This window comes from Diplotaxodon limnothrissa, linkage group LG4, assembly GCF_057381915.1.
Source record: "Diplotaxodon limnothrissa isolate DT_005_m linkage group LG4, D_limnothrissa_male_GT1.1, whole genome shotgun sequence".
Classification (NCBI taxonomy): Eukaryota; Metazoa; Chordata; class Actinopteri; order Cichliformes; family Cichlidae; genus Diplotaxodon; species Diplotaxodon limnothrissa.
The window spans coordinates 18,789,341-18,807,335 of NC_140599.1; the positions used below are offsets into that span (position 1 = coordinate 18,789,341).

Genomic DNA, 17,995 nt, shown 5'->3' on the forward strand with positions numbered 1-17,995 from the left:
TTAAAAGACAGAATGTATGGTTAAAGCAAAACTCTTACAGAGTCTTGTCTCAGGTTGATGCTTTTTTCAACGGGATCAAGTACTTGAATGCAGCTTAAAATGAACCTGTTGCTATGTAACTGAGCGTAAACAACAGGGGTAAGTAGCGGCATACTGAATTTATCGATAACACCAGCTGGTTTTCTGTATTTTTAAGCGTTTTACGGTGACAAAAACAGCAGTAGTTAGGTTTGGCTTTGGCTAAATTCATTTATTTATTTCTTAGAGAGCCAATGACGGTGTTTGGCAGTATATTCAGAGCAATATCCTCAAATTTGCATACAATGATGTGAAAAAGCATTTACCCCTGTTAGGTATTTTAGTACCATGGGAGCATTTACTGGATATTGTTTTATAGTGACATTATGCAGGAAAACTCTGTCATTCAATAAGGCCCCCTTGTTTTAGTTATTTTTCTCTTTGACCCAAGAATTGATGTGTGAGAATCACAGGCTGGTACAAGGTTGAAATACCACAGAGATCACTCCCTCAGCTACATTAGTTTCTTAATCTTTTAGACGCCTGTTGAAGGCCACATGGTTTGTTTCAGATTTCACTAATGAAAGAACTCTTCGTTTTGTGCCTTGAAAATATGTCGCTGAGATAATCACAATTGTAGCTGAACTGATACACTACACAAAGGATGCTTCTTCACCCAAGGGCAGGAAGACGCTGCCTTATCTTGGTCTGTACTGGTTTAAACTGATAAATCTGCTGTCTCATGAATTTTACCCTCTATATAAACTGTTGTACTTGTGAATAAAGTTGAGTCACTTTGGGAAGACAATCTAAAGCAGTCTCTGTTTTCTTGTTCTCCCAAGCTGCTCCCGAGCTCGTACTAACACGCTGAATGGCATGCTTGAATATTACTTGAGAATATATTTGACTGTGTTACAGACTAAGGGACATTCTCTGCTGATAGGTGAAGGTACATTCTCTGCTGATAGACGTCCACGCCTCGGAGGAAGCCGATCCACGGAGTAGGCCCTGGAAACCGTTTCCTTCAACCCCCTTCCTGGTTTCTTAAGTTTTGTTTGTTTTTAATGACATATTTTTCTTTTTTCTTTTTTTATCAGAGTGTAAAGTGATGCCAAGTCTGTCTCCGGTCACAAAACAGCAGCATGAGCTCGGAATATATTATCTCTGAGCCCACGTCGATGGACAAAGAGATCCTGCAGCATGCTGTGCATGAACAGTTTAAACCAGATCACATCCTGCGTTTTCCAGATACGAGCCAAATCCACTTTAATGAAGTCCAGAAATTAAGACTGGAGTACAAAAGTAAGGGGAAATCATGAAGGTGATGAGGAATGTAGCAATGTTTAGCATGCTAATTTTGTTTGAGTAAGAGGATGCTTTTTTATACATTTTCAGACATCCTGAGGATTGATCACTTATGGGACTTCTCATCTTTGTCCAAACTTGAGTTAAATAACAATGCTATAGAAAAGATCCAGGGACTGGACCATCTGATTAATCTGACGTGGCTTAGTAAGATACAAAGTTTGTTCTTGTTGACCAAATGATGTGTAGGCACTGCCATCTTATATCAGCTCAGAATCTACTGGTAATGATGAGAGTCATTTCGAATGTGTCCCTCAGATCTGTCATTCAACCAGATTGAGAAAATAGAGGGTCTGGAGTGTGTGCAGAAGCTTGAAGTGCTGAATCTATCCAACAACAAAATCTCTGTCATTGAAAATATGGACACACTTGAGAACCTAACTCACTTCTTCATTTCAAACAACCTAATTGGGCAGTTGGATAATGTAAGAAACGTTTCTGCATTTGCCATGCAAGTATGGGGAAACATTCATGTGATACTGTTTAATTAACCTAATACATTTCAAAGGTGCTCTACCTCAGGAAGTTCAAGAACCTGGCAGCGTTCAACCTGTTTGGAAATCCTTTCCTAAACGAGGGTGATTACAGATTTTTCATCGCTGCCTACTTTCCAAAGCTGATGTTCCTAGACTCCAGAATACTTGACCAGAAGACAGTAAGTGCAAACCCAATCTACATTTTGTTCTGCGCTTACCTTTAAAGTAGCATTTACATACACATTTACAGAGTATGAGTATACCCAAGCCTAGGACATGTATGAGGACAGTGAGACAGTGGTGAGGTGTGCAGAAGGAGTGACACATTAGTTCAAGATGGGGATAGGATTACACCTGAGCCCCTTTTTGTTTGCAGTGGTGATGGACAGGTTGACTACGATGTTTGCAGATGAAAATGGGATCCGTAGTGAGAGTAGCGAGCAGGTGGAAGAGAGTCTGGAGAAATGGAGGTGTGCTAGAGAGAAGAAGGAAGGTCAGCAGAAGCAAAACAGAGTATGTGTGTGAATGAGAGGGAGACAGATGTAACAGTAAAGCTGACTGTACCCAAGCTTGTTTGAAAGTCATCCTCATGTGCATTTATGAATTGCTGGTTGATGCAGAGTAACAAAATTTTATTTCTGTGTACGTACAGAGAAAGGAAGCATCTATCAAATATCACTATGTCCTTGAGAAAATGAGACTTGAAGAGCTGGAGCTACACCAGGCTGATGAGGCTCGACAAAGACACGAAGCTGAGCTAAAATTACACCGAGTACTATCTTTTTTTTGTGACTCATCTGTTGATTTGTATACATACAGTCTGACACTTATGTTTTCTTTTTTGTTGTTTTTTGTGAAGGATGCCTTTGTGGAGTTCCTTAATGGCTCTTCTCTGTTTAGGACCATGTTTAAAGATGATCCAAAAGCACAAACACTGCACTGTGCACCAGGAATGGATTCTCTGATTCAAAGATATCTTTTATCATCCTGGTTTCCTAATCCATGCGTGCATTGTTATTATTGTCATAGTACAGGCTAAACCAATCATTCCTTTTGGTTCCTTGACCTTGCACTTACGTTTGAGCACCAAATGGGGAAGCTGTGTACACAGTTATTTGAAAGGGGCTTGGCTGAGCACAAACGAAGGGAGACAGAGGTGAAGTCTTTCTTCAGTTGCCAAAAAAAGGCTGTGACAGACTGCCAGGAGAAGGCATCGCAGATGTTAGCAAAGTTTAATCATGAACACAAAGAGGCAAGCCTTTTCCGTGTGCACAGTGATTTACATGAATGCAGTGACTCAGCATGAGATGATATTTTGTGTTTTCTCCTTTAAAGCGGACAGAAGAGTTGCAGCAGTTATCAGACCCAGAGGTACGCAAAGTCAAGATTGACCACTGCAATGGTGAAATGAACCGGCTCTGTAAAAACCTCATGACACTGGAGTTTCAGCTGGTCAGCGAGATGGAGGTTAGTGTATGCTAGAGTTTGTACACTTGTATAATTTGTAAAATATCTCAATGAAATCTCATGAAATTTCTTATTTTATAAATTATGTTAAAATACTTGATATGTCATGAGACTGTATGTCTGTGTTTCACATTTAATCAAAGTGATGCTGCTTGGTCATTTTAGGAGAAGATCAAAACTTTTGAGAGCAGAATCTCAGACATGGTTAGACACTTCAGTGAAATCGCACAGGGGATATATCCTTTTTTTTTTTTTTACAGGAAAATAACAGAACTGCCTCAAAAACATTCTAAAAACACTCATTACTGTATGCTAGTAATTATATAGTCATGAGCACTCCAACTCACTGGTGACCTGTCCCTGCAACCTTAAACTGGATAAGCAGAAGAAAGTGGTTCATCAACTCACCAGAGTGTCGTAGCACAAATGAGGGTTTAATGGGGTTTAATCAAACAGATGTTTTCCTGTGTGAGTGATTTCTTTAACAAAACAATACGTTCTCCCACTGTCGAGATCTTGAAGATGACTATTATCAGAAGATGCAAATAGTTGCTGCTAAAATCTTGCAGACAGTGGCCAGAGACGCCCGGAAGGAGGACTTGCCAGATGATGTTATAATGGTCAGTGTCGTCCTTTATAAGCCAAACTGGTATTACAAAATATATGGTTACAAATATATGGCTGGAAAAAAAAACCCTGCAAGTTTCTGTCTCTGTTCTGGTCTTTGTTAATCTAACAGATAACTGTGCATGAATAGAGGGTGCAGATCATTGCGTGTAGTTTTCAAAGAGTGAAAAAAGAAAAAGAATCAAAGAAAATACAAAAACTGCATTATATTTTTTTCAATTCCAGATCAAGTATAATATATTTCTTCAGGTGAGCTTAAAACATGGTGCGCTAACAGTATCAAGGCCTCATTCTGTCACTCCTATGTTTTATATTTTAGCTGTTTGAAGACAGAGATGCAGTGATAGATGCACTGGCCACAGCCCACAATAACCACCTCCTGAAGATCAATGACCGAGAGACTCAGCTGACTACAGGCATCAGTGCCTGGAAGGAGGCCCTCATTAAGGGGGTAGAGAACTGAAATTACACTAAACAAACAGTCTAATGTAAAGTCGACATATAAATCTTGTACTTACCGTCATTTCTTTATATGTTGCTTCCAAGTAACCAAATCTTTTTGTATTTTTTAAGTGATCTTGAGCAGTAGTTCTGTAGGATTTCCAATAGTGTTTCTTGAGAGAACAGAATCCAAAGAAGAGATTTGAATGTCCTTCAACTATTCCTGAAAACTACGACTAAGAGAGTTCAAACTGTTGAAGAATAAAGGTGGACATAATAAATACTGATTTTCAGGCTCTGCTTTGTTTTCCAGTTGTTTTTTACGCCTTTCAATAAATCACTGCATGCATTTCCCATTTTCTTAGCAAAATATAAAGAAATGAGAGGGGGACTCAAGACCTTTGCACTCTATTTTAATATTTCTTTGATCAAAGACTATTTATTTGTTTGATGGCTTTGTTGCTTTTTACAGATACGAGATGAGGAACTGAAGCGGAACCGCATGAACATCTCAGACATCCACAGATATGTGGATAATTTGAGGGAGCAGCTGGAGGAGTTGATATAGTGGAAACCACTTGGTGGCCTCAAGAACACTTCAAAAACCACTGTCAGTGAATACAGTTGTATTCACAAATGAGGGTTCAAACACTACCGCTAAAAGAGAAAAAAAGATACAGAGCAAGAACCTATACTCGGGGCATGAGCTACTGTGCTGTGAAAAAGTATTTAACCCCTTTCTGATTTCTCTGTTTTGTGTGTGTGTATTTATCACAGTGGCTCTGTGATGTACTTGCACACTCGTTCTGCAAATGAAAGGTTGCTGGTTCAGTTCCAGGCAGAGACACAAATCCCCTTTGGGGGAAGGAAAGGCATCTATACAACCACCTCTGCTCACAACAAAGAAAACTGCAGTTCACTACAAACAAATTCAGATAAGACAACATCAATTGCCCTGAATTTCTCTGTAAAAGATTCATTTATTGGTGAAAAGGCCAAAACGACCAAGGAAAGATAAGCAAAACGGTGGAGAGTAAACAAGGAATCTTAAAATCCAAAAGCCCTTGAAGAAGTGAAAAGTGGAGGTCGTAGGTCAAAGAAATTGAATAGAAAATAAAGAGAAGAAAGTTATAAGTGCAAAGCGGGAAGTGCTGAATGTCAAGAAAGCACAGAAAGGGAAGAAAAGGAGAAAGCAGCAAGCAAAAATACAAAACAACTGTTGGAAGTGCAGAAAGTATTTGAAGAGGAGAAAAGTGTAACACAGATGGCAAAAAAGAAACTTCAAAACACAAAACGGGAAGCGGAAAATGCCAAGAAAGAATTACAGGAAGTCCTTAAAGCGCTTGAAGAGGAGAAAAGTAAAAGGCAGGAGGCAACAAACGAACTGGAGAATGCAAAGAAGGAAGCTGAACAGCTAAAGAAGGAGTTATTGAATGTCCAGAAAACACTTGAGGAAGAAAAGGGGGTAAACAGGAGGCAAGAAATGAGACTGAAAATGTAAAGAAGGCATTGTTAGAAGCTCAAAAAGCACTTAAGAAGGAGAAAAAAATGCAAGAGACAGCAAAGGCAATGCAAAATACAAAGAATGTTGAAAATATAGAGATCAAATTACAGGAAGCCTGGAAAGCATTGGAAGAGGAAAAATGTAAGATAAGATAAACCTTTATTAGTCCCACACGTGGAAAATTTTGGTCAGTGTGCAATGCAGTAATGTATTCACAAGTTTGTTTGTTGATGTTATTTTTTTGTCAGAGACTGTTTGCAAACATCTCTTGCTTTCATCCCCCTGACCCCCACCCCTACCCCTGCCCCATTTCTTTCCACCACCCTACATCATCCACTGATATTCCTGACTTAGGAAACACCCAAGTGGACATTTTTTTTACATAGAACCAAATGTACTGATGAAGACATCACGGCCACAAGCTGCCCCAGACCATCCACACTACCACCACCATGTTTGACTGTTGGCATGAATAAACTAATATATTGGTATAAATCAGAAAGGAGGAAAATAGTTTTTCACAGCACTGTAAATGAGCATTAGTCTAGAAAAGACGGTGGTGTATGTGAATAACGTGTCTTCTTTTTTCCATCATGGATGTTTAACCTGTATTTGTGGACGGTACAGCAAATTATGTTTTTTGGGAAGCGTTCCTGAGTCCATGCACTGGAATAGCACCTGTGTGTAATGCAGTGATTTTGAGCCTTGTCTCTTAGGCAGAGATTTTCTCTGAATCTTTTGATGATTTTATGTGCTGTAGATGAAGAGATATTTAGTCTTTACAATTGCATGTTATGGAACTGAAATTGTTACACAATTTGTATACACTGTTTTTTTCCAGATTGGTGAGCCGTTGACCATTCTGCTCTTTTGTTTACCTAATTATGTAATTGAACTGCTGTGAATTAACCTTAATTGATCTCAACACTTTCTAAAATATTGTATGATTCTGTGTGATTTCAGCACTTCAGCACTAAATCATGCAAACGTGAGTTGGTCGCTGTCTGTGTTAAAGTGTATAAATAAAGCTACTGTTAAAAGAAAAAAATCTTGAACTGCGTGAGATTTGAATACAATACCCAGAACAACTTTCGGTGCCTTTTCCAATAAGAATCCAGCTGAAGCAGCCGCGCGCCAGTTCCCAGCCAATCAAATTCAGGGAAGAGGCGTTTGGCAGAAGCGAGTTCTCGGACTAGGTTTTCATTTGAGCGAAGTTTTGGAGCTCTGAGAATTTACGTAGCTGACAGGCCCTCCTGTCTCAGCACCCACTTTTTCTCTCTGCAACTGCGGTGTTCCCGGTGACAAAGCTCATGACGGTTGCTGACGGTGGCACCTTATCGCTCGTCATGCCTGTCCGAGCAGAGTACCGCGGCACCACCCGATCGGCCTGCCCATCCTCGGCCTCTCTCGTCCCCCCTGCCCCGATCAACACCCACCAGCCGGGGGTGGCCACCTCGCTTCTGTACAGCGGCGCACAGTTTCGTGGATACCAGAAGAGTAAAGGCAACTCGTACGACGTTGAGGTGGTCTTGCAGGTAATTTTGTGGTCCTGTATAGTTATATACAAAGTCTGCATATGAGTAGACTCTGTGCATCCATAGTTGCTAACTTGCTATCTTTCCAGATGTTAGCTTCATTAGCTCATTTTTTGTTTTTTGTTGCTTTTCCTACATGTTGAGCAAATTTTGAGCTAGCTTAATGACCTTATGTCTTCTTTTGGAGTTTGAATTTGGGACAACTTGGCTTTAAAAACCGATGTTTCACAGACAAGTTGGCGTTTAACCCCCCCCCCCCCTCAAAGCTACCTAAATTGCAGTATTAATATAGCAGCTGGTGTTGACACAGCTAATATAATATTTCCCATCTCGGTGAGCTTTCCCACCAACTTACAGACAGTTTTCTTGTTACCATGAAGGATTTTGTGCTCGTCATGTGGAACCATCAGTAAAATATGTGTTCTGTCTTTCTCAGCATGTGACTGTAGAGGACTCGTATTTGTGTGGCTACCTGAAAATCAATGGCCTGACTGAGGTAAGTCTCCCAGCTACATCATGAGTAGTAAGACTGACCTTTATTCTTTTGAAGTCGTTCCACTGACTGGTTTCCACTCGCTTTAAGCAGACTGCAATGTGACAGAGTACATTAGACCAGTGGTTCACAACGTTTCCACTTCAAAAGCAAAAAATCTTAAAAATGTAATCAATCAACTTATGAGTAAAAGAAGAGCCAAGTTTAACTTTAGTTAAATAATGGCCAGCTTGGTTGCATCAACCAACTCCTTTTTTTTTAAAACTTTCCCTAGAACAATCCCATTCATTCAACTTAAGCAAAGTAGATTTGGCTAGATGTGAGGCCTTTAGGGCTAACCACACATGCTTAAGCTCAAGTGTCAGCTGTATACCCATTACATTATGTAACATATGGAAGCAAAAAGGTCAGGGGGATCTTGGGTTAAAGTTCAGCTTGGGCAGAGCGAGTGAAAGATGAGAAGTCAGGTTGTGAGTGAAGGAGTTGTATTAAAGCTCACCTGGTATCCATGAGAAAATTAAAGCAAGGGAGCATTCCTCTTAATGCTGCTTTATTATTTTTATATGTTATACAGTACCATATTTTAAGAAATTGTGAAAGCAGCCAGATGAAAAGGAATAATGCACTACATCTATTCTGCTGATCCTGAAGCTTAAGCCCTGCCCATCAACATGTAAATCACAGGAAATCTGGACATTTGAATAGGCTATTTGCACAGTGCAGGATAAATGCAGTTTTAAAACGAGTACCAAATCACGTTGCGAACAGTCCCGTTTTATCTTTCCCTCCTAATTCATTCTGTGTCTGGCAGGAGTATCCGACTCTAACAACGTTCTTCGCTGGAGAAATGATCAGCCGGAAGAGGCCATTTTTAACTAGAAAGTGGGATGCTGATGAGGATGTGGATAAAAAACACTGGGTAAGTCCTGCTGATTTTTAATTTACTGATTTTAACTGCTGCAGGAAGTGCTGTTAATAATTTTACAATGATCAAAGAAGTAGTACTTGATCATTAAAGTGCATGTGAACGAACAACGTGCTTTTAGTTTTCTTCATCATTGATTTTTAAGTTTTTGGACATGTGTCAGTTTTCTCTAGCTTGGAAAACTGGATACCATGACACCGCTTTTTCTCAAAAGGGCACAGTTAAAGTCGCCACAGCTCCTTATCTAACCAGTTTGAGGGCAGTTTGTGTCCTCATGTCTTTCAGGAAAGCCTTTCCTAATGTTGTGTGTGGAGGTCATTGCTTCGCCATTCCTGATTTTTCAGCTAACAATGGGTGTTAAATAACACAATAGGTGTTATTTAACACTTATACTACTTTATCCCCTACTTTATCTTCTACATGGCAGAAGATAAAGTAGGGGAATCAAACAAAGCCTATTTCACAACAGTTTTGTTTTTTTGTTTTTTGACCTGATATTAAGGAGTATGAGTAGCACAGGTGTTACTAATGATGCAGTGCTTTAATTAATGTGATTGCTGACACCTGTTTACCAACTCTTTTATATCCAAATGGTTACTGTCAGAAGATCTGTTGCAGATGTTGGTATTTATTTCCTGCTCTTCTGTTTTGTCACCAGAGCAAGTTTAAGGCTTTTTGCAAATATGCCAGGAACTTCAACTCTGATGACTTTGACTATGATGCACTGGAAAACAGTGACTATATCTTCATGAGGTGGAAGGTTGGCACTCTGTCATTCATTTTAGCTGTGAAATTAATTTGTGCATGTTCTCAGCTTGGGGTCAGACTTTAACCTCCGCTCTTGTTGTGCATTCAGGAGCAGTTTCTAGTTCCAGACCACACGATCAAAGATATCAGTGGTGCCTCCTTTGCAGGTTTCTACTACATCTGCTTCCAGAAGTCCACAGCCACTATTGAGGGTTACTATTATCATCGGAGCTCAGAGTGGTAATTACTAATCATTAAAACAGTTTTCACACATGCACCTCAGCCGCGTGACTTTGCATCCATGTGTTTGTTGGAATGTTGTGTAAAATTTTGCAAATCGTAAACTTTTATTCACAGTAGTACAAATAAAACGATCAAATGTACCATTTTAAGAAAAATATTAACTCATTTGTAATTTGACGCCAGAAACGCGTCTCAAAAGTTGAGAAAGGGCTGTGTTTACCAATGTGTAGCTTCCTATTTTCTTAATCTTCTATAAACTACCTGGAACAGACAAGTTCAGCTGCTGGGCTTTCGTCTTCATAGAATTGTAGCTGCCCGAGTTGGCTTTGTTGTACGTTTTGTTTCACTATGTGCCAAATGTTTTTAGTTGGTGAAAGGTCTGGACTGCAGGCAGGCAGTTTAGCACCTGGACTCTTCAACTATGAAGCCATGCTGCTGTAATTGATGCAGTATATGGTTTAGCATTGTCTTGCTGAAATATTGAAGGCCTCCTGTGGGGAGAAAAGACTTATGGATGAGAGGATATGTTCTAAAACCCGCATATACCTTTTTAGCACTGATCGTTAGGGATGGGTATCGTTTAGGTTTTATCCGATACCGGTGCCAAATCGGTACTTTTGAAACGGTGCCGGTGCTCAAACCGGTGCTTAAAGAATGGAGAACACAAAATTGGTCCAAAAACCTCTCATGTTCAGCTGTTTTTTGTAAAAAGATAACAATGTTAGCCTTTTCTGCAGCTATGGGGCATATATGGTATCACTCTTGGCTGGAAGCAGTGCTTAAACAATGGAAAAAACACAAACTTTGTCCTAAACCTCTCATGTTTAACTGTTTTCCACTTTTTCTTTGGTCATTTTAGCCTTTTTAGCCAGGGTGAAGGGAGTATCTGCCATCAAACAAGAAGACAGCCGCATGTAGCTATGATGATGTTTGCTAGTTCACCTTACATGCATTAATGTAATAACGTGGTTAGCCTACTCAATGTAAATTAGCTACTCACGCAGAGAAGAACGGCTGCTGCCACCATCATCCGTCATCATTTCTGCTACACTGGCAGGGCTAGGGGCCAGGACTCTCCTCTTCGTGTTTTTGGGGGATGTTGCATAACAGGCAACCTGCCCGCAGTAGATGCGCTCGGTGTGAGGTCTCGCAGCAAGCTATCAAATACGGCGCATTTCTGGGCTTTTAAAAAAAACGCTATGCGTCGCCAGGTGTTTCATCAGATTTGAGGTGTTACCTCCTTTGACAGTATCACAGTATCAGCTTAAAGCACTTGTTGCAGGCTGCTGAGTTTGCATATTTTGCTATGAAGTACAGCCAGACTTTTGACCGCTTCGCCTTGGACATTTTTAATCTGTAGCTCTGCTCTAACAGAACGTACGTACCTGGCCCCGCCTACTATCCTCGGAAACGTAAAATGATTGGCTAGAATCTAAAGTGTATCACAGCTCAGGAAAAAAAAGCACCGAAATAAAGCACCGAAATGTGCGCTGCTTTTCGGTCTGGTTACTACCGTTTATGTCAGAACCGGTACCCATCCCTACTGATCGTGCTTGTTCCAGATGTACAAGCTGCCAATTATAGGCACTAATGCACTCATATACCAGAGAGATGCTGGCTTGTTAGAGTATTGACCACCTTGTTGTTGGCAATCTCCTTTTTTGTCATAAGGACCAGCTTTCTTATTTTTCAAAAGGTATTTCAATTTCCTTGACCTTCAACACAATCTGAATCTGAATTAGAGAAGCAGAAACAAATGAATTGATGATTTTTAGTCTTGTGTGCTGATTTCTTCAGATTCTCAGTCTTTGATATGATACTGTAAATCAGATATTCAGTCTTCACAATTCTGTGTTATGAAACGTTTTTCTGAATTTGTTCAATAGTTTCTAGATGCGGTTTCCTGTCGATTGCTAAGCTCCAACCATCCTTGCTTCTGGGAAACTTTGCCTCTCTTAGATGAACTTTTCAGACATGTTGTTACATCAACTTCAAAATGAGTTAAAGTATTTAAGTGTTACACTTGTGCAGTTCAAACATTTTGTTCTGAAATTTACAAATCACTGTTTGTTTTTATTCATTTGTACAAGTTTTTTGGTATTGGGATTGTAAAGGGGAAGAGTAGCAGTGGTAATAAATGCTTTGCTACTGAAAGTAAGCCAGGACTATATGGTGGCTATAATAGCAGAAAAATATAAATTGGGAGGTGGTGCAAAGTGGGAATAAATTGGAACAGTATCAGGGTTATTATGTATCACTAGAGGGAGTCATCCCAATTTGAATAGGTGTACTCACACAACATTGATATAATTCCTGAAGGTAATAATATTTCCTCATGTTTCCTTAAGTTTTAAATTGCTTTCAACAGTCCTTTGTATTCTTTTCTATAACTTGTTATGGCCTCATATTGCTGTCATTTCACTCATGTTACTGCCTGAAAGCATTGTAAAACCTGCACAAGTTGTAATGTTTCTAATCTCTCTGTGTGAAGCACATTTACTGTACTTAGAATTAAATGTGCTATATAAATAAAAATTGCCATTTGTACTATTAACTCAGTCAGCCGAAGGACTGATGGGCTTATTCCATCCCAAGGCATCAGTCACCCACAATTGACAAAAATGACTCCTCCTCCTACAGGTTTAGAAAGAATTTAGTCAAACATGCAGACAATGATCACTGTATGATTCTTTACCCAAACCATGCTTGATGTTTAGGGCATAGCTGCCATTTTACAGGCGAAATTCTTAAACGCTGATACATTGTGGTATAATGTGCACAATGTTTGGCTTAATTATTGCAGCAGATGAGATCCTATCAGGAATGTTTCCAGAAGTGTCTCTCTCTTTGCCAGTTGTTTACTTTTTCAAATTAAAACTGAATCTGCGCCATTTGCAAAAACTTTGTTTTCTGAGTCTTAAAGTACCCAAGTAGCGCCGGTTACTTTAAGTTTGCAGTTTTTCACATGAACACATGTCTCATGATTGGTTTTGTTTTTCCAACTTATTTCCTGCAGGTACCAGTCTTTAAGCCTGAACCATATTCGAGAGCACAGTATGCCTATTTACGAATTTCGGTGACGTGGCTGCGCAGGGATGTGGAGTGACAAAAGAAGGTTCATGCTGCCCTGTGCTTAAACGGGATGGAGAATCCTTTAATGCCAAGAATGGAGGTGACCCATTTTCCTCACTGGCAAGGAAAAACACAGCTGGTCAGACACTCTTCTGCTGGACTGCTAGAAAGAAGGCACAGATGAAGAACCATAAGGAAGATCTGTGAGACGTGGAATTTTCTCACAGTTGCTGCGGCAGATTGAAATTTGTTTTCTGGTTTTGTTTGTTTTTCCTGCACTTGTAAAAAAAAAAAAAAAAAAAAAAAAAATTCCTCAGTAGTTCAAAACAGATTTCCTCCATTTGTTTCTGTTAAGACAAAGTGTTGCTTTTAAGAGTTGGGGAAAAAAAGAGTAAAGCTTAATATATTTATCTTATTTGAAAGATACAAAATCTTTGAGGACCTGTGATGATTAACGTGTTAGACGCGCAACAAGCAGAGATGCATGAGAGCTTTTATGCAGGTTCTATATGATCAGGGATGGTATGCTGCTGTAATGTTCAGGCAATATGTATTTTAGTAATCCTGATATGGATGAGCTGGAAATGAGTGAAAACCTTGTTTGTAAAAAGCTGCAGCTTTTTGAAAAATCATCTCAACTTTGTAAAGTGTTTATCTATGCAAGCCAAAGATTAATAATGGGTCGAATTTCTTACACCACTTAATTTTAGTTTTTATTTTAATTTTCAGATCACTTCTGTTTAAGGGAGATTTATTTATTTTAAATCAGGAGTAAAATGTAAGGGGGGGGGGGGGGGTTTAATTATACTAACCATCAACCTGAAGCACAGCAACTGTAACCAGTGACTCATAATCTAGTTGAGATTGAAAGTTTTTTGGGGGGTTTGTGCCAAGTAAAATATTTCTGGGAAGAGTTTGGAAAACTTCAGATTGAACACAAGAAAATGAACGCAGAGCTCTGACTGCAGTGTAACAAATTGGAGAATCAAATAATGTGTTGCTGTAATGTTTAAAAGCACCTGTGTGTGGTTGTGAAAGCTTGATGGAAAAAGAATAAAACCACCTTTGATGCTTTAGGAAAAAACCTGCTGCCTTACAATTTTAACTGTAAAGCTCCTGTTGTTTTTAAGATGGGTGACTAGTTTAATGTTGCTTTATTTGAAATCATGAACATTTAATAATATGAGAGAAACTGTGTGTTATCTGGCTAAGCTAAAGGTCAGACCTCGGGTATAAGTTGATGTGCGAATGCTATTCACACTACAGTCTTTTAACTCAAGCGAGGAGATCGCAGATATTACTATCCTAATGACTCTTGTTACATGATTAACAAAAAACTGTAAAATGTGCAATGTAGAAGAAATGTTTATTTTGGAGTCTGTAATTAAGTTTTATGAAAGATGGTGTATTCTAACTCTGCTGTGAGGAGAAATAAATAACTTTGATACATGTTTGTATGGTTGGCTGCTCTTTAAAGAGTGTTTTATAATAACAGCAATTACTTGGTACATTCTGAATCACATGTAACAGCAGCTAGCAGTAGCTGACCACACAAACCAAACTGCTTTTCTCTTGTGACCATCTCAGCCGATATCAATACTGTTGTTTAGCTGTTTGGGCAATAGTCCCACTTTGTAGTCCCTCTAACATGCTGGAAGTGCTGAAAAGTCAAAGTTAGCCATTGTTTGAGTCTCACCTCTGTTTCAGCCTGAACTGAATGAGGAAGTAGTCACTAATGCTAACTCTGTATCACAGTGACCATGAGAAAGCTATTTATCAAGACTTGGTCAAATAAAAGAGTTTTGCATTGTTAAACATTTCACTGGTTTGATCTTCCTTTAGTGTTAAATGCTAAGAGAAAATAAAATATATCTATGTTGAGCTGCTTCAGCTTTTATTTTATTTAATTTTTTTTAAACAACATTTAACCGAATGAAATGGGCAGAGACTAAATGAATATTTTTGCTTTGGGGGTTATCCGCAGGCTGCTGATGACAGTCAAAGAACATAAAAGTCTAGAAAGAAAACAAAAATTGTCACCACGTTGGCCTACGTGCCACAGATCAAAATTCCTCAGAAGACAGGAAGAAATATTTACGGCCCACAGAAGGAAAGAGATGCCATTTTCCCCCCCACTAACTTCCTCATCTGGCTTTAACAATGGTGGTTTCTTTCTTAAGAAATTAGTTATGAGTAGTTGTTTGCAGCAATACTTTATGGTCTTTGGTTTTAGACCAACAGCAGGAAATCCAATAATTACTCACACAAAAAAAAAAAAACACTTTCATAGGCGTGCATAATAAATCCATATTTATATATCAGAATCAAAGCTGTATGGATTTAAAAGAAGTGGTGCTCTATATTGTCAGGTATTTTTGTAAATTAATAAAATAAACTAGCAACGCTACCATTACAAACACTAGTTGTTCTTTTCATTACACCACATGTGTCATTTGTGCTACTTCATTATCTTCATGATCATGCAAATTGATCCTCTAATATATAAAAAATATTTTTGATCATTTCTGTGTTTAATTTATTCTACTTTTTTTCTTCTTGTAAAAGAAAAGTGCTACACAGAACGAAACATCACACAAAATATTATCAAACAAAATTAACATTAAGCTTTACATTTGGATTAGACAAAGTCTCCAGGAAATGAATGTAAATCACTGTCATGGAAATACAACTGTGTGTGTGTGTGTGTGTGTGTGTGTGTGTGTGTGTGTGTGTGTGTGTGTGTGTGTGTGTGTGCTCTTGCTGATCTCACACACAGCAGCACTGGATGTTTATGGAAACTCGTTGAGGACTTGGGAAACTGGACCCTCAGTGCATTATACATCAACCTTCTTCTATTACACACACACACACGTATACTGACATAACCACACACTTGCAGTCCCATCTGTTTGTTACACACACACACATGCACACACACCTTTTATACACTTAAATGGTTTTGGGATGACTGCTCTGGTTGTTTGCACGTGCCAGCGGTTCCTGTGAGGGAATGGTGGCAATATTAATCGAATGAAATCAATCAACATGTGAGATTTTTAGCGTTTACTTCAACTTCCATGTGCCCGCAATACTATGCAGTAAAACCTGCCTTTGACATAGTTTTCTGCTGCTATTATCGATGGATGGTTCTGGTTGAGTCAGCAACATAGAGGAAGGTTTAAAATGCACTTCCAGCATAAAGTTCAGATTTTTGGTTTGGCAAATAAGGAAGTGAGAAGTAGTAGGATTTCAGGAATATACGTTGCACGAGTGTGCAATTTAGCATCGAGGGAATTTCTAGTAGTAGCCTAGTATAGATCAAAAGTCACGCTGCTAAGTGCTGTCATTTGCCAGATTTACATTGCATCAGAAAATGGTGACATAAAGTTTCATAAAGCCACTTCTATTTGTGTCAACATGTGGCTTCAAGAGCTGACCATTTCTCATCCTGCTTCCGATAACTGCTGCAGTGTGTTATTTTAGTTTAGTTTTTGCAGATTATAAGAAGCTGCTTACTTAAGAAGAGCCAGGCTTAAACCCCATGGGTCTGATCGTGCATTTGTTTGCTTTGGATGAAACTGGAACTGTTTTCCTTGGCAAAGCGCTCCAAAGACATGCTGCAGGCTTGGATCAGGAATTCTATGGAGCAAGTATTCACGCGCACATCCTCAAATACCATCACACTAAGCGCACAATGGTTTGACAGGTGTTCAGAGTGTGTGCGCGATCATATTTGACTCCACATTATAAACACAGGTGGATTCTTCTATTACATAAGCTTGAAAAAGCACTGTAATAACATGGATGAATGCCGTCTCAGGCTTAAAGAGAAAGACTCGAAAATCGGAGTCAAAAGGCAGCCTTCTTTCAGATTTGATTTGATTTGATCTCTGAATGTCGTTGAACCTCTGTTAACTGTGCTTATTCTTTCCTTCATCTGAAAGGTCCTAATTTGCATTGGAGTCTTTTTTTTGTGCCTGCAGCTCAACAGATACCTTGCGGTAATGACATTTTTATCTTCTGAAATTAGCTGGTGCCTCTAAAAGGTGTAGTGTGATTTAGACACACACGCATGCAGCAGAGAGAAAAGAGAAGGAGTTCTAACTATATTTGGATGTGTGACAAGACACAAAGTGGTTGTGTGCTCTCTTGATTGTTGACTTTATAGTGAGTGGTTCTCACTTGTGGCACTATTCTGGCTGTCAGCTCTCAGTGAGTGAGAATAACTCGCCTTATCTACACGGTGTTAAAGAGAGGGGACCTCTTCACCTTTCTTGTCTGCTTGTACTTTTTTCGTTTTGTTTTGGGGTTGTTTTTTTTTCTTTCCAGTGTTCCTCAGTTTTATTGCAGCGGCTTTTTCTCTCTCGCCCCATTTTCCACTCCACAAGATGGTTTTGAGGAAGAAAGAGAGAGAGGAAAATACCAAGCGAGGGAGAGAACGAGAGAGAGGCCTTTGCATATCCTTGTCTTACCTGTAAAACCAGTCCAGACTGAGCTGTACACCAGTACAGAATAAAAGAATAGAAGAAGGGAGGACTCAGATGTAAGGGATTACCCAAAATCACTTGCTGTGGGAAGGACTCCTTGTCTCTCTCTATCAGTCACACACATCTGGACGCACCCATTTGAATTTCATGTTGTCTTCATTGAGGACATGCACCTAATCTACATAATCTGCCTGATAATTCAGCACATTCCCAACGGTTTCTGCAACTAGGCGAGCAGTATCGTACTGCACCCTTGGTAATTTTCATAATGACACACTGACACTCCCACACGTTCTCACTCGCACAAACACACTCACTGAATGTAAACCTCTCAGTTGAATTTGTCTGTCTTTGTTTCACAAAGAGCTTAGCTGTGTGTCACCGTTAAATCCAAATTTCAAAATAAAACGTAACCTATTACAGTGTTAGGTATGTTGAAGTTTTAATCTTGGCAACAAGAAGTCTTGGAGTTCTGTGCACATTTAAACACACAGAGTAGTTACTTTGTTACCCTTGACTGGAAGATGTGGGCACCGTTTTGTTTTAGTATAAAAGTCTGCCGATGCTGAATGCACGACCACGTTGTTTTCTGAAT

The 17,995-nt window shown here is 39.3% G+C and overlaps 2 protein-coding genes across 2 annotated transcripts; both read left to right on the plus strand.

Moving 5' to 3' along the window:
- The first annotated feature begins 1,160 nt into the window (after positions 1-1,160).
- On the plus strand, positions 1,161-4,962 carry drc3 (dynein regulatory complex subunit 3). The gene is made up of 12 exons (XM_085351576.1): positions 1,161-1,320; positions 1,414-1,530; positions 1,642-1,808; positions 1,892-2,038; positions 2,512-2,631; positions 2,719-2,831; positions 2,937-3,111; positions 3,195-3,326; positions 3,492-3,562; positions 3,823-3,946; positions 4,273-4,404; positions 4,867-4,962. Exons 1-12 carry the CDS (start codon positions 1,161-1,163, stop codon positions 4,960-4,962), a joined length of 1,554 nt encoding a protein of 517 aa, XP_085207702.1.
- Positions 4,963-7,092: 2,130 nt separating this feature from the next.
- gid4 (GID complex subunit 4 homolog) lies at positions 7,093-13,532 on the plus strand. Its single transcript, XM_085351586.1, has 6 exons — positions 7,093-7,433; positions 7,870-7,929; positions 8,738-8,845; positions 9,510-9,611; positions 9,708-9,838; positions 12,858-13,532. Exons 1-6 carry the CDS (start codon positions 7,209-7,211, stop codon positions 12,919-12,921), a joined length of 690 nt encoding a protein of 229 aa, XP_085207712.1. The 5' UTR covers positions 7,093-7,208; the 3' UTR covers positions 12,922-13,532.
- The last annotated feature ends 4,463 nt before the right edge of the window (positions 13,533-17,995 follow it).